The following is a 23,028-nucleotide window of genomic DNA, read 5'->3' as shown; positions in this document are numbered from 1 at the left end:
GAGTTGAGTTGAGGAGCCTTAAATTTATGGTGATATCCCTCTAAATTAACTGTAATAATATCATTTCCCTCTAAATCATGGAAAGAAAAAAGATTCCCAAGAAAAATTTTCCATCAAAAATGTTTTTCTTGAAATCCAAACACGGCCGGGATTTGCTAAGCAATTTCCCAGAAAGCCATTTTGCGGCTGACTTTTGCACCATAGAATAGCCACACAAGGTCACTTTTCAGCAGATTTTGTTGTGTTCATTTAATTCATCATGTCAAAGTCAGCCACAAAATGGTTTCCGCGAAATGCTTAACAAATCCCTAATTTAATTTAGGGATTTGCTAGGGAGTTTAATTAAATAACCAAAAGTCAATAGATTATGCTAATGTCCTTGAGATGAAATAAGCAATTTCCAAGACAAATGACAAAAGCTAAGGGGGTGCACTTCTGAACAAAAACAAAGGGATGAATGTCAACAGCTAAGGGGTGAACTTCTTCTCAACAGAAACAAATTGATGTTTCCTCTCATTTCTGATGTCTTGTTGTTTAAAATACGCTCGGATAATACCAATGCTTATCTGCCAACAAGGTTTAATCAACCCAAAATTCCCCCTTTCTTTTGTTTCTTTCTCTCTCTTGTCAAATCATCCGGCGATGAAGCTCTAGCTGTTTTTATGGTCTATATTAGATTTCATTTGAATCATTTCAAAGTAACGTTGAAAACAAAACCACATTAGAATATAATCAAAGCCCTTTTAGAAGAAGCTTAATTATTCATAGATGCACGTGTATTGATTCGATAGGGCCACAAAGTTCAAATACTAAGAACAAATGTGTCATTCTCATAGATTCATCGGAATCGAAGATAGACCATGGATTCTTTCGAATCGAATATGGAGCTTAGATTCATTGGAATCGAAGAATCACCGTAGATTCATATGAATCAAAGACAGAGAGACGGGCCCACGTCGAGAAATGTGTACATATAGCTGAATCTTAAGGTTTAATTGCCTGAATCCCTTTGGAGAGAAAGATGGAACATCACAAGGGAGAAGAGGAAGAAGAGAAGGGAGATTCAATGACTAAAGGTGAAGAGAATGACAAATTGGCAAAGCCCAATGTGCCATTTTGGAAGATCTTCGCAGAGGCGGATTTGAAGGATATGTGTTTAATGGCACTAGGGACGTTTGGGTGTGTGGCCGATGGGTCGTCGACTCCTCTGATCATGTTTGCTCTTAGCAAGATGATGAACAATTATGCAGTTCATTCTTCTTTCACGATCCATGACGTTAACAAGGTTTGCTTTAACTTGGTTAATGATATTGGCATTACTATGTTGTAATAATTGCACAAACTCTGCTTGTCTTTCCTTCTTTAATTGGCTTCTGAGAGCTTTTTGGAACTGTAATATCCTTTCACAGCATTTTAAATAATAAAAGACAACCTGATTTAGTGCAATTATGAAAACATGGTAGTGCCAACATTAGTAGCCTTTACCTTTTTCTTCCTTTATTTTCAGTGGGAGATTATATTGCACTCCTGTATTTTGATAATGGCACTCCTGTGTTTATCCATGCTGCTATACTTACCCATCTACAGTGTGTCTCATACTCTTTTTTTACAAAGAGAAGCCTCCTTTTGGGACTGAGTCACAGGCAGCACCAGCAACAAAAAGCATGCTGACGTCAGGTGATGGGTCCCACTGTAAGGGACCACATTTAATCAGGAGATAATGGGCCCAATCTTTGATTGATCTGGACCATCCATCGGGTCCTTGAATTTGAATTGTTGCCTATATAGATCTTGATCGTCCACTCAAAGGCTCTTGATTGGACAATTTAATCATCCAATCAACACATTTTTCCACCAATTTCAGATCTAAGGTTGGGCCCCATCAAGTGAATAATCTGGATGACCCAGCGATAGGGACCCACAACTTGTAGGCATGACTTACTGTCCTAGCCTAAAGGGGCTGTTTGGATGCGTGGAAAATTTTATTGGAAATTTTTCCATGAAAAAACGAATCTTCCAGCATTTAGTAAAGGGAAATGTTATCAGCACTACTGTATTTTGATGAGGGCATTAGGATGATCCAAACCGTCCATTAGATGGGCCACAGCCTAAATAGGTTGTGCCCCCAAAATCATTTCCATAGATTGATCCTAACCCTCCAATCTAAATGTTAGAGGGTTGATCCTAACCCTAAATAGATCGGAGGGTTAGGATCAACCTATGGAAATAATTTTTAGGGCACAACCTATTTAGAATGTGGCCCATCTAATGGACGGTTTGGATCATCCTATGGTGCGGACCATACCGTATTTTTAATAAAGTGAGGAGTGCCCTCATCAAAATACAGTAGTGCTGATAACATTTCCCTTAGTAAACACATTTTCCAATGATTTGTTTTTCCAAAAAAATTCCTATTTTCAAGGAAAGTTGCAAACCTACTGGACCCTAGATTTTTTTTTTCACACGTAATTTTTCCCACAATTATTTTACCTAGATCCAAACCCCAAGGTGTCGTTGTACTCTAGGATTCTTCTATCTAGTTTATATTTTTCTTCATTTTCAGGAAAAGACAATTATAAGGGATGAAAAATGTAGTGAAAAGGGGTGGAAATATCATTTCCAACGTATGTTGGAACTGACTTCTTAGAATCTTAAATTCCAGATTGATAAAAAAAGGGCGCTGATATTCCTCCCCCCGCCCCCCCTTCCTTTTGACGGCTGGCTAACGTTTTCCCACCATTTGACCTCTCTCTCTCTCTCTCTCTCTCTCTCTCTCTCCCCATACACACAACAAGAACAGTTGGTGGGCCCAACAGAAACCGTTGGTGGAACGGTGGGCCCATCTTTGAACAACGGAGCCCCCGCCCATACCACACCATAGGATAATCCAAACCGTCCATATTGGGCCATAAACGGAAATAGGTTGCGTCCCAAAATATTATTTCCTAGCCCTCCGATCTAAATAGAAACTACATCTTATGCAACCTCTATAGATTGTAGGGTTGTGATCATCCTATGGAAATGATTTTTGGGGCACAACCTATTTACATTGTGGCTCATCAAATGGACGGCTCGGATCATCCTATGGTCTGGACGGTACACTCCATTTTCAAAAATATGGGTGGGGCCTAAATTGGTACGAACCACACCATAGGATGTACCAAACCATGGACGGCTTGGATCATCCGATGTTGTGGACGGTACGCTTCAATTTGAAAAATATCGATGGGGCCTACGATTGGGCCTTAATGTTAGTGTACGACCAACTCCATAGGATTATCCAAACCATGGACGGCTTGGATCATCCTATGTTGTGGACGGGCCTTGATGTTACTGTACGACCACAGGATGATCCAAACCATTCATTTGACGGGCCAACCCTTTTGGGGGCACAACCCATTTACGTTATGGCCCATCAAATGGACGGCTCGGATCATCCTATGGTCTGGACGGTACACTTCATTTTCAAAAATATGGGTAGGGCCTAAATTAGGCCTTAATGTTACTGTACGAACCACACCATAGGATGATCCAAACCATGGACGGCTTGGATCTTCCTATGTTGTGTACGGTACGCTCCAATTTGAAAAAATATCGGTGGGGCCTACGATTGGGCCTTAATGTTACTATACGACCAACTCCATAGGATTATCCAAACCATGGACGGCTTGGATCGTTCTATGTTGTGGACGGGCCTTAATGTTACTTTACGACCAACCATTCATTTGATGGGCCACAATGTAAATAGGTTGTGCCCCAAAAATCATTTCCATAAGATGCAGTTTCTATTTAGATCACAACCCTACAATCTATAGAGGTTGCATAAGATGCAGTTTCTATTTAGATCGGAGGGTTAGGATCAGCCTATGGAAATGTTATTTTGGGACGCAACCTATTTACGTTTATGGCCCATCAAATGGACGGTTTGGATAATCCTATGGTGTGGTATCGGCGGGGCCTACGTTGTTCAAAGATGGACCCACCATTCCACCAACGGTTTCTGTTGGGCCCACCAACTGTTCCTGCTGTGCGTGTGGAGAGAGAGAGAGAGAGAGAGAGAGAGAGAGAGAGAGAGAGAGAGCCGGTCAAATGGTGGGAAAGTGACATATACGTTAAATCCTAACGTTTAACGTTAGCCAGCCGTGTGGGGGGGGAATATCAGCGCCCTGAAAAACAACGCAATTTTTGGGTCCCATGGGTAAATTTGTATTTTGAAATCAAGACTATTTATATGGGGACCCACATGATGATAGAAAATTGTTTTATCAAAACAAAAAATAGAGAAGATGAAAGAGAAAGAGGAAAAGAGAGTTAAATCGAGGAAACACAGGTCTCCAATGAGTTAATTTGAGGAAACTCAATGTTCTCTTCTTCCTTACCAAATACCCATGCAACATCTATATTATATAGAAATTGCAGAAAACAAAACAGGAAACAGAAATCCGCAGAGTAAGGAACAGAAGTTAATGAAACCTAATATGATACGGAAATAACATAAATGAGGAAAGCAAACTAAATAAGAAAATCTGGTTCTAACACAAGGATTTGGCCCATTCCGAAGAAACATCTCATGTGTAGGATAAAAGACTACAAAAATCATCAGTTTAGCTTTTCTTGGCAGAAACCTAAATGAGGTTTGATAGATCCAAAGGACAAACCGTGCAGAATAGGCACTCATCACAGCTCTCAAACCCAACGTGGGGAACACTATCCATGCATGCATATGCATGCCATGTGCCATAAAAGAGATTTTGCTAGTCATTGGGGGGGGGGGGGGGGGGGGGCCATGCCCCCGCTCATGCTATATGTGCCTCCGCCCCTGCAGTCCCCACGATCGAGGAGTGATGCTGATCGTGATAGTGTTAGCTTAAGCCGCTAACATTCATTTCAGACAAATCAAGTCCATTCAGTCGGTTCACTCGAAGTAGTGTTGGCTAATCTTTCCTAATTTTCAAAGTTCAACTTATCATCATGCATTTGGTGACAAATATTTTTCTTTGGAAAATTTGCGACGGATTTTCAATGTTAGTTTTTACAAGATATCAACAAACCCAATTCAGAAGGGATCCACCAATATCTTGATCATGATCTGTTCAGGTACTATTCGTCTTCGGTGTCTGGGTCATTGATTTGGAATCTGGCTGTTCATCAGACCCTATAAGGTCCAATAATAGAAAAAATGGTGAATAATTATGACACAATAACATTATAAAGGTGTTTCTTTTCCTACAATAAGATTGATTTTCACTGGTTTTTTTTTCCTCCTCTGGGTCATTGATTTGGAATCTGGCTGTTCATCAGACCCTCCAAGATATTGTCCGGAAAATCTGACAAAATAATTTAAAAATAAAGTTTTTTAAAAGGGAAATGATTTATGCACTCCAATGTTTTGATAAACAGGCGCTCCAATTTTTATCGTGTAGTATTTAAAAGGCTGTCAGAGGAATATTACGGTTCACAAAAAGCTTTTAAAGACCTTTAAATACTAGACGACAAACAAGTGGAGCGCATGTTTATCAAAACAATGGAGCGCTGAAATCGTTTCCCTTTTTAAAAATAACAAATAAATGTGAATAGTATGCAGATTTTGTGAGGATATTGGAATAATATTGCAATATTACCTAGTGAATTTGGTTTCTTGAAAATACAATAGAGAGTAAAATATTATTTTTCGAAAAAAAAAATAGCAGAAATATCTGGAGATCTTCAAAATCCAGAGATATTTGCCCCCTTGTGGACAGGTCTTGGGATTCAAACTTACATGCAAGCAACATTTTCCCCAAATAGTATGAAATTAACATCAATGTTTTCCTGTCTCCAAAGTAAAAAGTTATTTATTATAACAACTGAATGGAGAAACTATTTAAGTAAATCAACTTGAAAATATTTGAGAGCTGATTCCTGGGTTTGGTTTCAAATTTATTAATAGAAAACTGAGTAAAATTTTTGTCACCCAAGAAATCAAAACTATAGTAATGATGCTGATGGCTGAGTTAGTTACAATTCTAATTTATCTCTAATGTTAATTACTGCAGTTTATATTTCTTACTCTCTCAAAACCCATGACAAATTTTCCTTACCCATGTGTCTTTTTTTATTCTTTAGGACTCCTTGGCTTTAATATATCTGGCAATTGGAGTGGGCTTGGGTGCATTTCTAGGTACTTCAGATTTACTCTTGCTCCCCTCTTTCTTCAGCACTTTTTCTATGTTGCTCTTCATATAATATTGTTAAGGCCCTGTTCGTTTCAGATTGTGACAACCGATGGTGAAGGCCCCAACCAATTATTGGCCGAAAATTGTGTTTAATTTTGGGCAAATAATCGGTTGAGGCCCTCACCATTGGTTGTCACGATCTGAAACGAACAAGGCCTCAGAGATTGTCACAATTGTTTATTAAAAAAACAAATTTAATTAAGGTATATCGGTGTAAAGTTAGCAAAGATCACACTATTATCGATTCACATAATATATAAGATTTTAGCAGAGCCTGTAAAAGGTAATCAGTATAATAATAAATGAACCTACTAGTTTATGCATTGTAATATATTGTTTAAGGGAATGCAAAGTAAAACGCCCTTGTGTCATAGCCCACTACTTCAAGCTTCCCCTCTCCAAATTGATGTGATGGTCTTAGCTTGTCTACTAAGAAATGACATCTGATCTTGGGATGGGTCAAACACATTGGAAATATTTCTAAATATAACTATTGATATAATACACTGATATTCACCTCAAATGTCTAAAGGGATCACGGAAACGAGCCCAGTCAAATGTCTAAAGGGATCATGGAAAAGAGCCAGGCCACAAGTTTCATGGCAGTTAGTTTATCACACAAATGCTTGGTAGAGTTACTGAGCAGAAGTCCGATCTTCTGAAAGAAAATAACAAAAGGTTCTTTTTTTTTCCTGAAATGGTAACATATTAAAAAGGGGAGCCGAGGTGGTCCACCAGAGATACATAGAGAGAAAACATAAATAACAACAAAACACAAAGGAAAAAAGACATCACACACTTCTCACGGGGGAAGGAAATCGAACCACTCCAGCCCCTCTTTGAGAACACCAGATCTAGCGAAGGAATCCGCCTCCCCATTTGCTTCGCGTCTAACATGCTTACAAACCATAGATGACTCTGCAATGAGATCAGAAATTTCCTCAAAATAATTCAAAAATCTCCACGGGGGAGCCACTCTCCCCGTTAACCAACCGATTACATTTGAAGAATCTCCTTCTACAATTACCCTATCATATGAATCATCACTTAGTCGCTTAATCCCCTGATATGCAGCCCTTACTTCCGCTTCAGATGAATCAGTCCTTCCAATTGGACCTGCAAAAGCCCACGATACTCCCCCTCGGGAGTCCCTACAAAGACCTCCAATCCCAGCTGGACCCGGATTACCCAGGCAGGACCCATCAAAATTTAATTTAAGAAAACCTTCAGGTGGGACTTCCCATTTCTGACTTCTCTTCTCTCTCCTCAAACCTTCAGAGCACACAATGCGCCACCCCTCCCAAAGATCGAATGTTGAAACGAAAGTGAACAGAGGGATGCTTTTCACCCAATAAATAACTAAAGCGATGATTTTATATAACCAATAACAAAAGGTTCTCTGAGTAAGAACCATTTGATCATTAACTATTCAACGATTGGATATAATGACTAAAAATCCAGACAAACATTTGTCCTTCAGTAAAAAAAAAGAACATGATTCCGAGAGAAGAAAAATCGTTCAATTTATGAAATACCTCTTTGATTTTTTTGGAGTCCAGTTGCAAAGGTGTTCACCTCAGTGTCTAAAGGGGAACAAAAACAAGGACTGCCACAGGTTCAATAGTCAAGATACCTATTTTTGATTATCTGTGTTTTACCCATAGTTTTAAAACTCCCATGCGTCCATGTCGACTCCCCCAAGTCGACTCCTTTTAACCTTGGCCGCATTCCGCATTTTGCCCTACGTACCAAGTCAATAAAAACTCCTATGACTCTGGAATTATGACCATGTCAACTAAGTACTAAGCCACGTCAACCGTGTACTCGACCGTGTTGTGCCGAGTCAACTAGGATTTTCTTCGGCCGCATTCCACGCTACATCCGTGTTTTTAAACACTGATTTTACCAATTTTTTTTTGAATCCTTTTACATATTATCAGGGGAAAAAGGAACTAACATCATGTTTGATTTCTACTAAGGGGCTCCTTCAATCTTCAAAGCATTCTTCTACACTGATTCCTTGTATATAGTAGGCTAATGTTATTTGTGAATCCATATCATGAATTTGTTATGCTCTGTTATAGCACTTTAGCATGAAAGAAACACTAGAAATGTTCTCCCAACACTAACGGGCGAAGCCATATAAAGCAGTATGATGAGTAGGTTAGTGAGCTAGAGCATCCTTCAGGATCAATAATGATGATTAGAATAGATGTGGAATTAAGTAATGGGATGACCAACCTACGTAATGATTAGGACATTGTGGAATATCATAACTACATGGAGAAGCTTGAAGTTCATACAATCTGTTCAGATAAAAAAAAAGGTTGCAGTTCATAAGGGGGATCAACTTTACATGGGCAACCTTGTGAGGCCACTTATGGTGCTCTGTTGTTAAGTAATTATAATTACTTAATGGCCCCGGCTCTCTTCTTACTGAGAACACGGCTATATGCTGGCACTCAATTAGTAATGCTGGCACATCACTCGGGTCATCAGCTCACTTAGTTGTAAAAACTTTCGCCTAATTCTTGATGTTGGTAAATAGGTTCTAATTTATTGATGCGAATCCATTGTTCGCATATTACTCTTTTGGGAATTGGGATGACATGCTGGGCTTAGCACTCTGGTCGTCAACACTAAATTCATGATTATAGAATGATCAGGACTCCTAAACCTCATCCAAATTATGTTGTAAGCCCTAATTCCTACCCTTACTAGGAATCTTAGTAAATCATCGATTTTCCTTCTTAAAACAAATAGTAACAAGACAAATGTCAAATGATTTAGTCAACTAGGATTCTATCCTTGGACAGGTGAGGAACTCATTTCCCCTAAAACGCGTTTCGGAAAGGTGGGAAACTCGTTTCCCCTAAATTGAGTTTCGAAAATGTTTCCGAAACGCGATAAAAAATTGGGGAAATGTTTCCTAAGAGCATGGGAAACATAAGAAACTTATGTGAAACACGTGAGAAATATATGGAAAACGTGTAAAAAACATATGTGAAAAGTGTCGGATATATGTGTGAAACTTAAGAAAATTGTTTTAAAAGAACACGTTTCTCATATGATTTTTTATCGCTTTCCCGTTACCCATTTCTCCTCTATTTTTTTTCCTGCGTTTCCCATTTCCGTTTCACTTCCCGAATTCATTTCCGTTTCACGATTCGTTTCCCGAATTCGCTTCCCACCTTGGCAACTATGCTTCAAACTAATCCTGAAAACTAACCACCTACAGTCCCACAAATACAGGGACCTATGTTGCAATGTGAGCCCTTGTGGTCACTAAACAACTTTAGTGCTTAAATACTCAACTCAACTCAATTCAACAAAGCCTTTGTCCTAAACTAGTTGGGGTCGGCTAAATGAATCCTTTAGAAAAATTTCATGAAGAAGGTGAAAGGAATCTATCCGGCTCTAATCCTGGCTCTAGTTGGGTTCTTCTACGTGGATCATTTTTTTTCATTCTATCCTAGCCAAGGTCATGTTCTCTGTTATGTTCCTAGCTATCGAGTCTTTTCTCATTGTTTCTACCCAAGTTGTTTTCGGTCTGCCCCTACCTCATTTTACTCCATCAACTTGGCACAAGTTGCCTCTTCTCACTGGAGCATCCAAAGGCCTACGTTGGATATGTCCAAACCATCTTAAGCGGTGCTCTCTCATCTTCTCCTCAATTGGTGCCACCCCAACCTTTTTACGAATGTCTTCATTTTTAATTCTATCTAAACTTGTGTGGCCGCACATCCATCTAAGCATTCGCATCTCTGCTACACTTAATTCTATCTAACTTAAGTGCTTAAATACAAAGGAATTAAATGTCCCAATCACTAGAGATATTCATAATAAAGATTTGAGCCCCATTTTAAGCACCTGCGACTTAAAGAAATCAAGGCTCCATTTGGATGTCACTAAAAATTGGAAAAGTATGGAAAGTGATAATCAACGGTCGAATTTTTCCTGTAAAAAGAGGGTGATCGAGAGTTCGGCTTACATGTAAAGTAATTTTTCGAAAAATGAAAAATGTCCAGTTGATGCCTTGTCAGCCTACATGGCAACGTATTTGCCCCGACCTTTTCGCCGCACGATATGAGAGGAAAGCTGTCGAAATCTTCTCTCTCCACTCCTCTCCTCTCTCTCTCTAGTCTCATCATTACTTGCAATTGCTGGCAGTAACCCCTGCCTTTACCCATCGTCATTGTCATTACCAGCGACCTGGGCCATGTGGAATTTGTTTGAAGGTCGTATGAACCCTAAACCCTATCATCATGTAATCGTTGAAGGTCATATGAACCCTAAACTGCCATCGTTGACGAAAACCCCTTTCATTTTAAGGTGCTACAGGTTTCCAAGAGAAAACACTTTTCCGATTTAATTTTTGGGAAAGAATCTCTGCAAGAAAGGGATAAAACCTTTACAATAGAAAACTCTCTCAATTTTGCCATTTCCAAGCTTGATTTTTGCAAAGCCTTCCAAGAGAAAACTCTCACCTCACTCAAATATCAGAAGACGCCTCTCTCTCTCTCTCTCTCTCTCTCTCTCTCTCTCTCTCTCTCTCTCTCTCTCTCTCTCTCGCGCGCGCGCGCCCAGAAACTTGCAACCTGCCGATTCTCGATCCAGAAACTTGCAGCAGCTCAGTTTCCCTTCCTTTCCCTTCCCCATCGGCCAAACAAAGATTGGAATCGAAATTTTTTCCGATTCCCAGCCATCCTATCCTTGTTGGCAGCGTCACCTTTGCCATTCTTTTCTGATTTCATCTTCGCTCCCAGCATCCAAATGGACCCCAAGTGATATTAGTGAAAAAAGACCGTAATACCCCTTCTATAACTCAAGAGAATTAAAGGACACTTAAAAATTAAAATATGGGCCCTCCCCATCATTCTTCCTCACTTGAAAAGATTTGACCCTATCAAATATAATGATTGGCATGACAATGAAAGTTCAACAGAAATCTTCGCACAGGCTGCATATGATTTCAAATAAATTAAATACTTCCAACGCGCAAGTAGACATCCTATCTGTGATCAACAAGCGTATTTTTGATGCATTCCTTATAATGTATCAACTTATACAGAAAGAAACTTAGGTCCTACGCTTCATTAGTTATGTAGACATCCGCCTGCATGCTTGCTTCATTAGTTATGTAGACATCCGCTCGCACGCTTGCGATTAAATAGTAAACATCTGCGAGAGGTTCAAATGCTATGACAGGCGACTCCGCTAATCACATATCGACAGAGGAATCATCTTGGATCGGGCTTTCTTGCTGCAAGTGTCATGTAAGCTCTTCCTGCTGGGTACGCCAAATGATTCTTCTCTTCCAAGTGTGTTGGATAGCACTTGTTGCCCTTTCGATCCTCATATAGTATTTTAGGACTAACTTCTGAGTTCTGACGGAACCAACTTTGCAGGATGATGGCTGTTTTCTGAATCCTCATGTAATTTGAGCGAACCACGTATAATCGGAATTGACGTTGGATCACCAGTGTGGCTCTCATAGTATTCAAGTCGAGTGATTATCACAAAGTCAATCCTCTCATACAAGCTTGGATCTAGATGAATGAAGTTAATTGCTTATTGTATGCTTGTTTGGCCATGTATATCCACCATGTCTTGAGGACACTTGGACAAGCAAATAGTTTCATCACAAGAGCTTTGACTTTCTTGGCTTTCCTCTCTCGAATCGTTCCAGTACGTAGTATTTTACATTCCTGAGAAGACTTTTGAAGAATTTTTTCCAAAATTGATCCCTCATTTGGTCATTCGCCCAAATTATGTTGCCATAAATACATCTTCAAAGCTTCTACCCAGCCAAGACATTCTCGTTTATTAATTCAATAAGATCTTGGTATGTCTCTAATCCTCATAGGGTATTGATTACAACCCATAAGCTCAGATCTTCAAGTCATAATCCGCTATTCAGATAAGACATTCAAACCTAGATTCTGATACCAAATTGATGTAAATCTAGGATCACATATTACTTTTTTGGGAATTGGGATAGCATGCCAGCCTTCGTGCTCTGGTCGTTGTGTGTCCGATAGGTGAGAGAGATAGAGTGCGTGGAAGGAGAGGCTGATCTCAACCAAAGAAGAAAAAGAACAAGAGTAGAGGGAAAGGGAAGGAGGAAAGAGGAACAATGCTCCCTTAAATGAGAGAGCACTAGTTGGCAGCCAAGTTAGGGAGTGTGAACCCAATTTTATTCAACTATATCAACGTAGGTATGTCCATAGACTTTCACAATTTATAGAAACTTCAAAATCCATGAAATCCATGATTAGGGGAGGATTATGACTCCTAAATCTCACCCAAATCAAGTTGTAAGCCCCAATTCCTACCCCTACTAGGAATCTTATCAGCTTAAGACTTTTCATGGACTTTTATTCTTAAAACAACATTCATAACACTGTAAGGACTCCTATTTTCTACCAATAGTAATGGGATGTGAAAGAAGACAAGGATGGATTTGACATTTGTCATTAGTCAACTCCTAATGACTATGGTTTTAAATTTCCCTGAAATTTCCCCGAAATGACCAAAATGTTTCCATTTCCATGCCCACCGAAACAAAATTGACATGATTTCCCTTTACGTCATTATTTCCGTGAAACTTTGACCGAAGTTCTGGAAATTTGACCGAGATTTCCAAAATTCGACTGAAATTCCCGATATTCGATTGAAATGGTCGGAACGACAAAAAACTGGAAATATGTTATTATTTGTCTTTCATTTCATTAATGCAGATAATGATATTTGGTAGGCAACATCATTGAACTGCATAGCAAACCAACCGTATCTAATGTATGGGACATCAGATCGACATGGGTCCAACTCTATGTGATATTGACATAGAGTTGGGGTCATTAGAAGGGAGACTGGTCATTGTTCATTCTTCTACTTCTTTGCATTGTACTTCTTTATTGACTTTATTTTTCTAGACATGCACGACTAATGCATGTCACTAGGCGTTCGATGTGATTAAGCCATTATGGATTGTTTTGTTGCTTATGTGATGGTTTCTAAGTATGTATTTATGCTTATTCTAGGATTTCCCAAAGTTTCATCTTAAAATTTTATCATTTGCACATGTTTTTTTAGAAGATCAAAAACTTTCATCATTTGCATAAGTTTCCATGCGTTTCCGTGATTTTACAAGATTTCCACCAAAACCGAAATGTTTATGTTTCCGTGATTTTACAAGATTTCCACCGAAATTTAAAACCTAATGACATAAGGACTCCCATTGCATGGACTCTATCTAATCATATTACAAATAAACTAGGACTCTTCAAATCCATCATGGAAACTAACCCACATCAAGTGGCACAAATACAAGGACTCCCTTTTAGAATGTTTAGCAAGTTCCATGAGTAAAACAATCAATGAAATGTAGGAGATATTTTCCTAGGCAAGAATCTAAATCAAGACTAGGATGAACAGGACGAGTCTGCGAAAATGCAATGGAACCCTTTTCTTACTCTTATATGAAACATCACAAAGCTAGTGGAGCAGATTATCTTCCAACAAATAGAGCCTCTCAAACAACGTTCCTAGTGGACCAGATTTTCTTCCAACAAATAGAGGCTCTCAAACAATGTTCCTATAATAATTACGTCTTTAGTTCAATTTTTCTATGAATAAAGGAAAATTTAGCACTTTGATACATATAATATTTTCTTTTGGATATTTTGACAAGAAGCCATTGGGCATGCGTTATGAGCTGAATGAAATGAAAATATGAAACTGACTAGTAGATAAATGAAATAAGCAATTACATTACAAGTTATGACTATCGAGGATCGTTAGTATATTCCATAACTATGAGCCATGATGCATCAGTTTTAGTAGTCATATCACAAATGTTGGGGATCAAAATAGCATTGCCTTATTTTGAAATCACAATCAGTTCTCGACCATTGGGGTTAAAGGATGACTATCCAAGACGTTTTCAAATGCCGTCGGTCTCCTCTTACAGCGGGCGTGGTATCTAGGTTTCCGTTGGAACCTTTAATTTGCCCTTGCGGTTTCAACCTGGATCTCATTGTGGTTCATTTCCAAAATTTCTTGGAAGCAGGACACCCTGCTCTAGAAGTTTTTGAATCCTTGGGGATCCCTAATATTTGTTGTCGGAGAACTCTCAGCTTGTTCGAGCAAGGTGGCGAGCTTAATAGATCTCACTGGGCTCCTCCTAGATCCCATTCAAGGTCACTGGGTAGTATTGAGGACAGGGAGACTCGAACAAGACGTCTGGAATTTGGGACGAGAAGAGTCCCTGGCCGAAGAGCCTCTGATTTAACCGCCGATTGCCTTCCAATGGCAGTGACTGGATGTGTCCGAAATGCCAATATAGAAATTTCGGCATGCGTAACGCCTGGAGAAAATGTTTAGATCTTAAATCCAGATTGGCCCCAGCCATGGTTTGGAGACCTAAAGTCGATCCCTCCCAGGTTGACACTCATGCCGATCCCTTGCCCCTGGAGGTCCCAATTACTGTGGCGGAGGAACGAAAGCAGTATTTAAAGAGTTGTCTCATTGGGACTTTGAAATCTGCATCCTGGTTGTTGGAAGACGTTTAGGTGTGGTAAAATTGTTGGGGTTTGCCGGAGCTGCAGAAGCCCTTCTCTATTAATTCTGTCGACATTCTCTTCCGCTTTGAATCAGAATCCCAGGCGAATGCAATCCTCAGGCGTGGAGGTGATTTTTTGGGAGGATTTCTTTCTTCTCTTCAACCTTGGTTCCGGCTTATAACACGGGAGCTAGAACTGTTAGGATAAGATTCAATGATATCCCTCTTCAAGCCTAGTCATCGTCAACTGTGGAATACCTTGGGCAGCATCTGGGTCAATTGATCCAAACCCAACTCTTTCGTAATCACAATCACTGAATGTCTTTTGCATCAGCATTGGTATTAACCCTCATCCATTAACTTAAGCGTGGAGTCCAGCATTTTTTCTATTGGAGTTAAGATGATCTCTGAGGATAGTATTAATAGTATGGCGGTATCGGTTATGGGGGAATCAAGTAACAAAGATAATTTGGACGTTTGTGAGGGTCCTGAACAAATTTCCGATGCCCAGTTACCGACGATGGCTGACTCACCGGACAGGGTGACGAGCACTAATCCCGATACCTGCGACCTTGACGGGGAGCCGTTGGTGGGACCCGGTTTGAATTTTGAATCTCCCAAGCTTACCGCCATTGTCTCATCTGGAATGTCGGAGAGTAGGAAAGCTGATGTGACTGGAAAGTGGGGCCAGGCTAAAAGTGGGTCGACACAGAAAATATTAAATGCAAGGTCTCGTGGAGAGAAAGGAAAGGCCTCTCAAAAAGATGTTGCTAATAGCTATATTCTGACCTCGGTAAAGGACAAAAAGGCGCTAAAGATTAAAACCAGATTCCATAATGACAATAATAAGAATTCTAAAGCAAAGCGCCTGCGAACAGGAAAAGTTAACGTACACCGGATAAATACTAACTCGGAAATACACGTATCAGTCACTTGAGGGGGCCTTTCAGTCTTTACGAGAAAATTAAAAGGTATTGTTAGGAAAGAAAATCAAAGGAGAAGTAGACTAATTGACGAATCTCAGAAGCTTCTCCAAAACTTCGATGCCATCAGCTCGCCAGCTATGTCAGGAAAAGAATCGGTCCAGGATGGAAGTTCTTCGCCCATTCGGGGCTTCTCGTTTGAGGATGGAGATATCGAATTGCTGAAAGACCTTCGCGACAATGAAAAACTTGCTAGGAAGGAATCTCCGACCCCCTATGAGATTTATCTTAGTCTGCTAAAAAAGCGTTGGCTCAGCTAAAGAAAAATTCACCCTCCATCAATAATCTGGATCCTACTTCAGAATTGAATAGTGATAAGGAATGGCATGTACTTCTCCTTGATCTCCCCATTTTCAGTAAGGTTCTAGAAAAGGAAAGACGTACTCGGTGGCGTCTATGGGAGGAGGAAAGAAGAACTGTTATCAGAAACTTGAAAATCAATCGATCTAGCCCGACTCCGGGGGTAGCTGTTGCACCGGGCAACTCAGGGCGGATTGAAGATTTGCGAGTTGGGGAGCCCCAAGTCACCAAGGACTCTAGAGGTAAAGCAAAGCAGGTTGATAATAGTTCTGATGACTCTAGGAGTAGGGGATCATTCTCGGAAGAGTTTAATGACCTATTGTCAGTAAGGGATGTTTTGGGATTACATATGAGGAAGATTTGGGGGCAACCAAAAGAATGTTCCTTGCAATGAAGGAAAGAGATAAGGAAGAACAAAAGGCAAGAGCTAAAGAAATTTAAAACAAGCCTGGAGTAGATGATTAAAACAAGCCTGGAGTAGATGTTTAAATAAGTCAGATTGAGAGTTGGGCGTGGGCGTTCCCCTTGGTAAAGAGTTCGAGTAAATGCAGAATTGTTTTAGTTTGGTGACTCTGGTTGAAACTATAGGATCTGGGCTGTAGGATGATAGGGAGTAATCCCCTCAATACCATTCGGGGTTTGTTTTGCTTAAAATTAATGTGATTGCTGGTCATCATCCAATATTTTTTGGTCTCCAATAGCCAAAGCCTGAGAGACTCGTTCTTTCGCTAAGGTTATCCAGTTTGAATTCACTAAACCAGCTGATTCCCTTGAGACTAATAAATCTTGAGCCGTAGAATTTCATATGGTTCACTGCTGGTTTAGAATCTTGTAGCACTGGTGGTTTTTATGAACTTCGACTTCGTATAATCTCAAGAAGTACTTGCTTAGGAAAACTAGACTTTTGTGCAGTCCAAAAAGGTACAAGTGAAAGGGTTGAGGAAAGGAATGAACAACGTATAAAGGAAAGGATTACGTATACAATAGAATCATGTATAGGTACAGGGATACGGGCATTATAATAGAGGAAAGGAATAGTTGAGTTTTGTAATATCTTCTGATTGCTTTTGAATTGGCTTCAGGTATGCCTGTGCTAATTCACCTTAATATTTTGTAATTGTAGGATGGGACCCCTGGTCCCGATTGCTATTTGAATATTAATGAAACTTGTCATCTTTCAAAAAAAAAATAGCATTGCCTTTATACCTATGTATATGATTATGAACTATCTTGCTAAAATGAAGTAATGAACCCCTTCTCTGTAGCAAGGTTTTAAATTTCAGTTTCGGTTCCGACCATCATGGAAATCGAAATATTACAGTTTCGGTCGAAATTTCAGTGAAAAAATTTTGGTTTCTAAAATTTCGGTGGATATCTTGTGATCGGAGAAATCTTTTAGAAATCCGATTCAATGTGGATTTCGTTTTGGTCCTGGCCGAAACGACATGTTTCGGCCGAAATTTTAAACCATGCTTTGTAGAAATGAGCACATCTTGTTATAACTTCAAATGAAGTCATTGTATGTCAAGGTGGCAAACGTGCCGGGCCGGGCCGGCACGGCCCGACCAAATGAGGCCCGGATAGGCCCGCGGGCCGGGCACGGCACAGAAGGGTTCATGGGCCGTGCCGGACAGGGCCGAAACCCTCGAGGCTAGGCACGGCACGGCCCGCGGCCAGCCGTGCTGTGCCGTGCCGGCCCGTGTTTTTTTTTTTTTTTTTTTAAATATATGTTTTGGATGAAAATACCCCCCAAACTAGCCGTTTGAAACAACTTTTGGGGGGTATTTTCGGGTTTTTAAAAAAAAAAAACATTTTATATAGGGGGAACCGGGCTCGCGGGCTGTGCCATGCCGCCCAACCAAGCCCGGCACGGCCCGCGGCTTCGTGCCGTGCCAGCACGGCACGCGTCACTGTAGCTATCCATGCCGTGCCTTGCTGGGCCGCGGGCCGGTACAGCCCATTTGCCACCTTGAATCGTATGCATACATTTCCGAAGAAGAGGGTAAAAGCATGAATATACTTTTACTTGAGTGTTAGGTAAAACACAAATCTCCTTGAATTTCTACTTCTTTTGTAATATCATCATAATCCACTTCTTTGGAAAAAAAAGGAGGGTATAAAAGAAAAATATAGTTGATTTCCACTTCTTTTGCAATAGTATCAGAATTCAATAAATCCTAAATTAGGCACCCAACAGACAATATGTGTGTGTGTGTGTGTGAACTTCCAAATCTCTATTAAGAAGTAAGAAACATTCTACTCAGAAAAATTATGAAACATTTGGTGGGCAACTTGTGCAAACAAACAATAAAGATGGAAACACACTTCTTGATGGAAAACCTCACCAAATACTCCGTAGGATACCAATAATATAACCACAACATAAACAAACACAAAGTGAGACCTAAAAGAATGCGAAGACTAGGGACAGAAAGAACAGTGATATCATACAATATGTTCAAGTTTGCAACCAGATTGAAAAGCTTAGTGAGAATGGAAATATACAGCGATGGCAATAGTAGATTAGAAAGAACATGAGAGACCGACAATTTTCAAACATCTAAAACGGAGAGAAATAAATAACCTAGAGAGAATAAACCAAGATCTCAAATTGTAATCTCATAATCAAGCAGCAACTAAATTCATCCGTCTCCATAGAGATGACGTCACTTGAATCATAAAAACTTACAGCTCTCAAATTTTGCTCTACATGAAGTTGGAAAAGTTTCCTTCCGCATCTCTTTGAACTTCCAAATTATAGTTTCTATATTAATGACAGAAAAGCATTTCTGTCCTAATAAAAAACAATTGCCAAAGAAACCGTGACAATCATGTAGTATAATAGGTGAGTATAATACGATCAGGTAACTAAACTATGAATTGGATAAATCTGAATTTATAAATTAAGGCATTGCAACATATTAGTGTCTATCCAATCCAATACATAATAGGCAGCAATGGATACTAAAATGACTGTTCTCCCTCATCATTTGGTCGTTGTTGTAACAGAAGGGCTGTGTTGGGCTCGAACAGCAGAGAGGCAAACTTCTCGTCTAAGGAAAAAATACTTACGGGCTCTATTAAGGCAAGATGCTGGTTTCTTTGACATGCAGCAAGATAGTTCAATGACATATCAAGTGGTTTCCAGTATTTCAACTGATACTCTCACCATACAGGATGCTCTCAGCGAGAAGGTTCTTCTTCTTCTTCTTCACATTGATACTATCCTATTCACTTCATCGATTGTGGGTTCCAGTTAAGACCTACATCTAAAAAGTATATGGTGTGCCAGGTTATGTCACAAATATCGTTCTCGGGAATTTCTAGGCAAGGGAAAATCTCGGAATATTTAATTCAATATTATTTTTTTGGGCTCATATTGGGAAAAACGATAAAAATAAAATTATTTAAAAATATATAAAAATATGTTAATTAAAAAAAAAAGATAAAAAATATCATGATATTATCGTGGTAAATGAAAATATCACTATATTTTTAAATTTCTCGGGATTATTTTGGGATTTTGTTGGTTAATCAAAATATAGTGATAAAATCTCTATATTTTGAAAATATCGGAGATATTTGTGACATGGTGCCAGGGGCAAACCATGCATTTTCAGTAACTCTTCTTTATATATTAAGTATTTTGTCACAACTCAAAATACGACATGTCTTTAGCGTCACATGATAGTTAGAGTAAGCAATTATGGCACAGTTTTTTTTTTTTTTTTTTTGAATGGTAAAGTACAGGAAAACTGTGGCAAGTGCCACATCCGATACCACAAGGTATGCCACGCATGTCAAGGTTTGAGCTACAAGTGCACTGTGGTGATGCTATTTTCTTTGCTGAGGCAGCTGCACTATTTTATATAGTAGCCCATGCATTGTTATGCCCTTCCACAAATTATTCTTGAAGAAAAGAGGAACCCTTTTGCACATCCTTAGAGACGTTAATAAACTAGTGGATGGTGTCAATAGAGATTCTCTTTGTGGGGCAATCTCTCTCTGCTCCTCTTGTAATAATCTTCCTTAAAATATATTTTTTTACGGTTTCGAAGAAGAGAAATTCTTCTTGCACTTCTGAAAAAGGTTTCTCTAATGTGACCCTATCCCTTTCTTCCAAACAAGCAAACTCCTATCGAAGCATATAAACCCCTACAGAACTCCAGAATTTCCTTTATTATCAATTCCTTGTTAACAGAGGAACTTCAATTAACTTCCAACATCTCTATTCTATTACTCCGCCTTCTCACACTCGCAATGACATGGGAATAGGCCGTATTCTTATCCCCCTCCTTCAACCATCTAACTCTAGATTTTTGACGCCAAGATATTTCTTCCTGCAATAGCAGTCTTTTGTACTCTTCTTTGACTTTCCCCAACTCTTCTCTATTTTCATCAGATGCTATCCCATTCTCTTTCGCCAATGATAACTCTCTGACTCTAGCTAGTAGCCACAACTTCCTCTCTGATTCCATCTTTAATGTATTAGAATTCCACTCTCTTAGTTTCCTTCCCCCTTGATAGTTGATTTTCCTTTGTTTTTTCTTGTTTCTATCATCCTGTATTATTTGGGGTTGACCATCTCGGTCTTCCTTTTGTTAGTTATTTTCAATGAAAGCTTTATTTACCATTCAAAAAAAGAAAGAAATATTTCTTGCACTTTCTTTACTTCATTACTTGATGCAGGTCCCAAACTTCCTTATGAACATGGCAACATTCTTCAGTTCTCAGATGATTGCATTGTTCCTCTCTTGGAGATTATCTGTAGTCACAATTCCATTATTATCTCTGTTGATCGTTCCGGGGATAGTATACGGAAAGCTGTTAGTGGATGTTGGAAGGAGGATACAAGAAGCTTATGCAGTTGCAGGTGGGAGAGCTGAGCAGGCATTGTCATCCATTAGAACCATCTTTTCTTATGTGGGAGAGCGCCAGACTGAAGAAAGCTTCTCAGCTGCATTAGAACAAAGCTTTCAACTAGGGCTTAAACAAGGGTTGATGAAGGGCATGGCAGTTGGAAGCATCGGTATTGGCTTTGCTGTCTGGGCATTTCAAGCATGGTATGGAAGCATTCTAGTCACTGATAAGGGTGCTCGAGGCGGAGATGTCTTTAATGCAGGTGTTTGCATCGTTGTTGGAGGACTGTAAGTTGAGATACTATTGTGTAGTTATAACTAAAACAGATGGAGATTTCAAAAAATAAATAAAACAGATGGATAGCCAAACTTTTTAAATATACAGTTGGGGCACTCAGAATTAATGTTCCATAAATTTAGGGAAATGATATATCCGCCCCTTTTGATCACCAGGAACACCCCCTGTCAGTGTATCAATGACTAAAGAGGGGCTGTTGTACTTATGTCATAAGAATTCAATGCCCCTGAATGCCACAAACACTGACAGGGGGTGTTCCTGGTGATCAAAAGGGGCGGATATATCACTTCCCTAAATTTATAATTTCTAATATCCTATTGCTAGACCAGGAACCGAAATTGTAAATACGTTCGTAATTTATAATCTCTTAATTCTAGTAGTTAATATAGAAAAAATAGAAAATCTAGTGATATAAGATATAAGAGAGTACCTTCTTAGAAAATGTTGTTCAAGGTACATATACTTTACAATAGTATATGTAAGTACAACATGGGAGAAGGAAGAGAAAATAGAAAAAGAAAACATGTGTCAAAATTCAGCGATACTAATCGCATTTCATACTTTCTAACAAAAAGAGTGTACGACTGTCAACTCATATCTGACAATTCACAAGAAGTGTAAGATTGTTCATCTCTCTCTTCCTACTCTCTCAATATTAGATGGTAAAAAGGAATGAAATTTAAGGGGGGCGAGATTGCAAGATTAATTGGGTGATAGACTTATTGTATAATAGTTAATATGCTCTAATATTTATATAAAAAGAGAAGATTATTTCAAATTGTTAATATGCTCTAATATTTTATATAAAAATCAATCCCCGGCAACGCCGTTATTTCAAATTGTTTTAAAATCATTCCCCTATCACTTTTTGTCTCTTCAGAGACATCCGACAAAATTGGAACAATACAAGATTAGCATGGGACACGCACAAATTGAGAAATGGTCCAAATTTTTCTGAGTCATGGATATTAACATTCAAAAAAAAAATATTTTATATAAAAAGATGCCACCGGGCATAAAATATACGAGCCCCAACTGTAAATGTAGTCTTTTGGCTTTGATGGTCATCCTGTGATATTTAACAAGAAACATTACAGCTGCTGATTCATAATCTTGCAGTGCGCTTGGGGGTGCTCTTGCGAATCTGAAGTACCTCACTGAGGCAACAGTTGCAGCTTCTCTGATGTTTGAAATGATTGAACGGGTGCCAAGCATAAACTCTGATGATCAACACGGGAAAATCATGGAGGAAGTTAAAGGTGAATTAGAGTTTAAGGATGTTGATTTTGCTTATCCATCAAGACCAGGGAGCACAATACTGAGGAAATTCAATCTTAAAGTAATGGCCAGTCAGACTGTAGGCTTGGTGGGTGGCAGCGGTTCAGGTAAATCAACAGTCATCTCATTGATCGAAAGATTCTATGATCCACTTGGAGGGGAAATCCTCTTTGATGGAATTGGGATAAAGACAATTCAATTGAAATGGTTGCGGCATCAAATTGGTCTTGTTAGCCAAGAGCCAATACTTTTTGGGACCTCCATTAAGGAAAATATCATGTTTGGCAAAGAAGGTGCTTCAACAGAGGAAGTTGTAAGTGCAGCTAAAGCCGCCGATGCACACAACTTCATTATCCAACTACCCAAAGGATATGATACCCAAGTAAGTAATTTTCTCTTAGATTTGTTACAAGTTCAATTTTTTGACGGGGTTGAGTAATCCAACCCCAATCTCTTGATTTTCATTTTATTTTTATGCCGATCATATCTACACACCATATTTTTAAAGGGATCTAGTGACATATACAGTGAG

The 23,028-nt window shown here is 39.2% G+C and overlaps 1 protein-coding gene and 1 pseudogene across 1 annotated transcript in view; both read left to right on the top strand.

Annotated features, from left to right (window-relative positions):
- The first annotated feature begins 1,021 nt into the window (after nt 1-1,021).
- The window catches only part of LOC143861504 (putative multidrug resistance protein), a 30,636-nt gene continuing 8,629 nt past the window's right edge, over nt 1,022-23,028 (top strand). The window contains exons 1-5 of the mRNA XM_077372423.1: nt 1,022-1,285; nt 6,106-6,160; nt 19,071-19,255; nt 20,751-21,208; nt 22,338-22,878. Coding sequence (XP_077228538.1) covers nt 1,022-1,285; nt 6,106-6,160; nt 19,071-19,255; nt 20,751-21,208; nt 22,338-22,878 — 1,503 coding nt within the window. The remainder of the gene's footprint in view (nt 1,286-6,105; nt 6,161-19,070; nt 19,256-20,750; nt 21,209-22,337; nt 22,879-23,028) is intronic.
- Nucleotides 22,089-22,172, top strand: LOC143862754 (U6 spliceosomal RNA; annotated as a pseudogene).

This window comes from Tasmannia lanceolata, unplaced genomic scaffold (assembly GCF_043159265.1).
Source record: "Tasmannia lanceolata isolate RefF3 unplaced genomic scaffold, GAP_Taslan_0.1 ptg000037l, whole genome shotgun sequence".
Classification (NCBI taxonomy): Eukaryota; Viridiplantae; Streptophyta; class Magnoliopsida; order Canellales; family Winteraceae; genus Tasmannia; species Tasmannia lanceolata.
The sequence above is the reverse complement of the archived record's forward strand: the minus strand, read 5'-3'. Positions and strand labels throughout refer to the sequence as shown.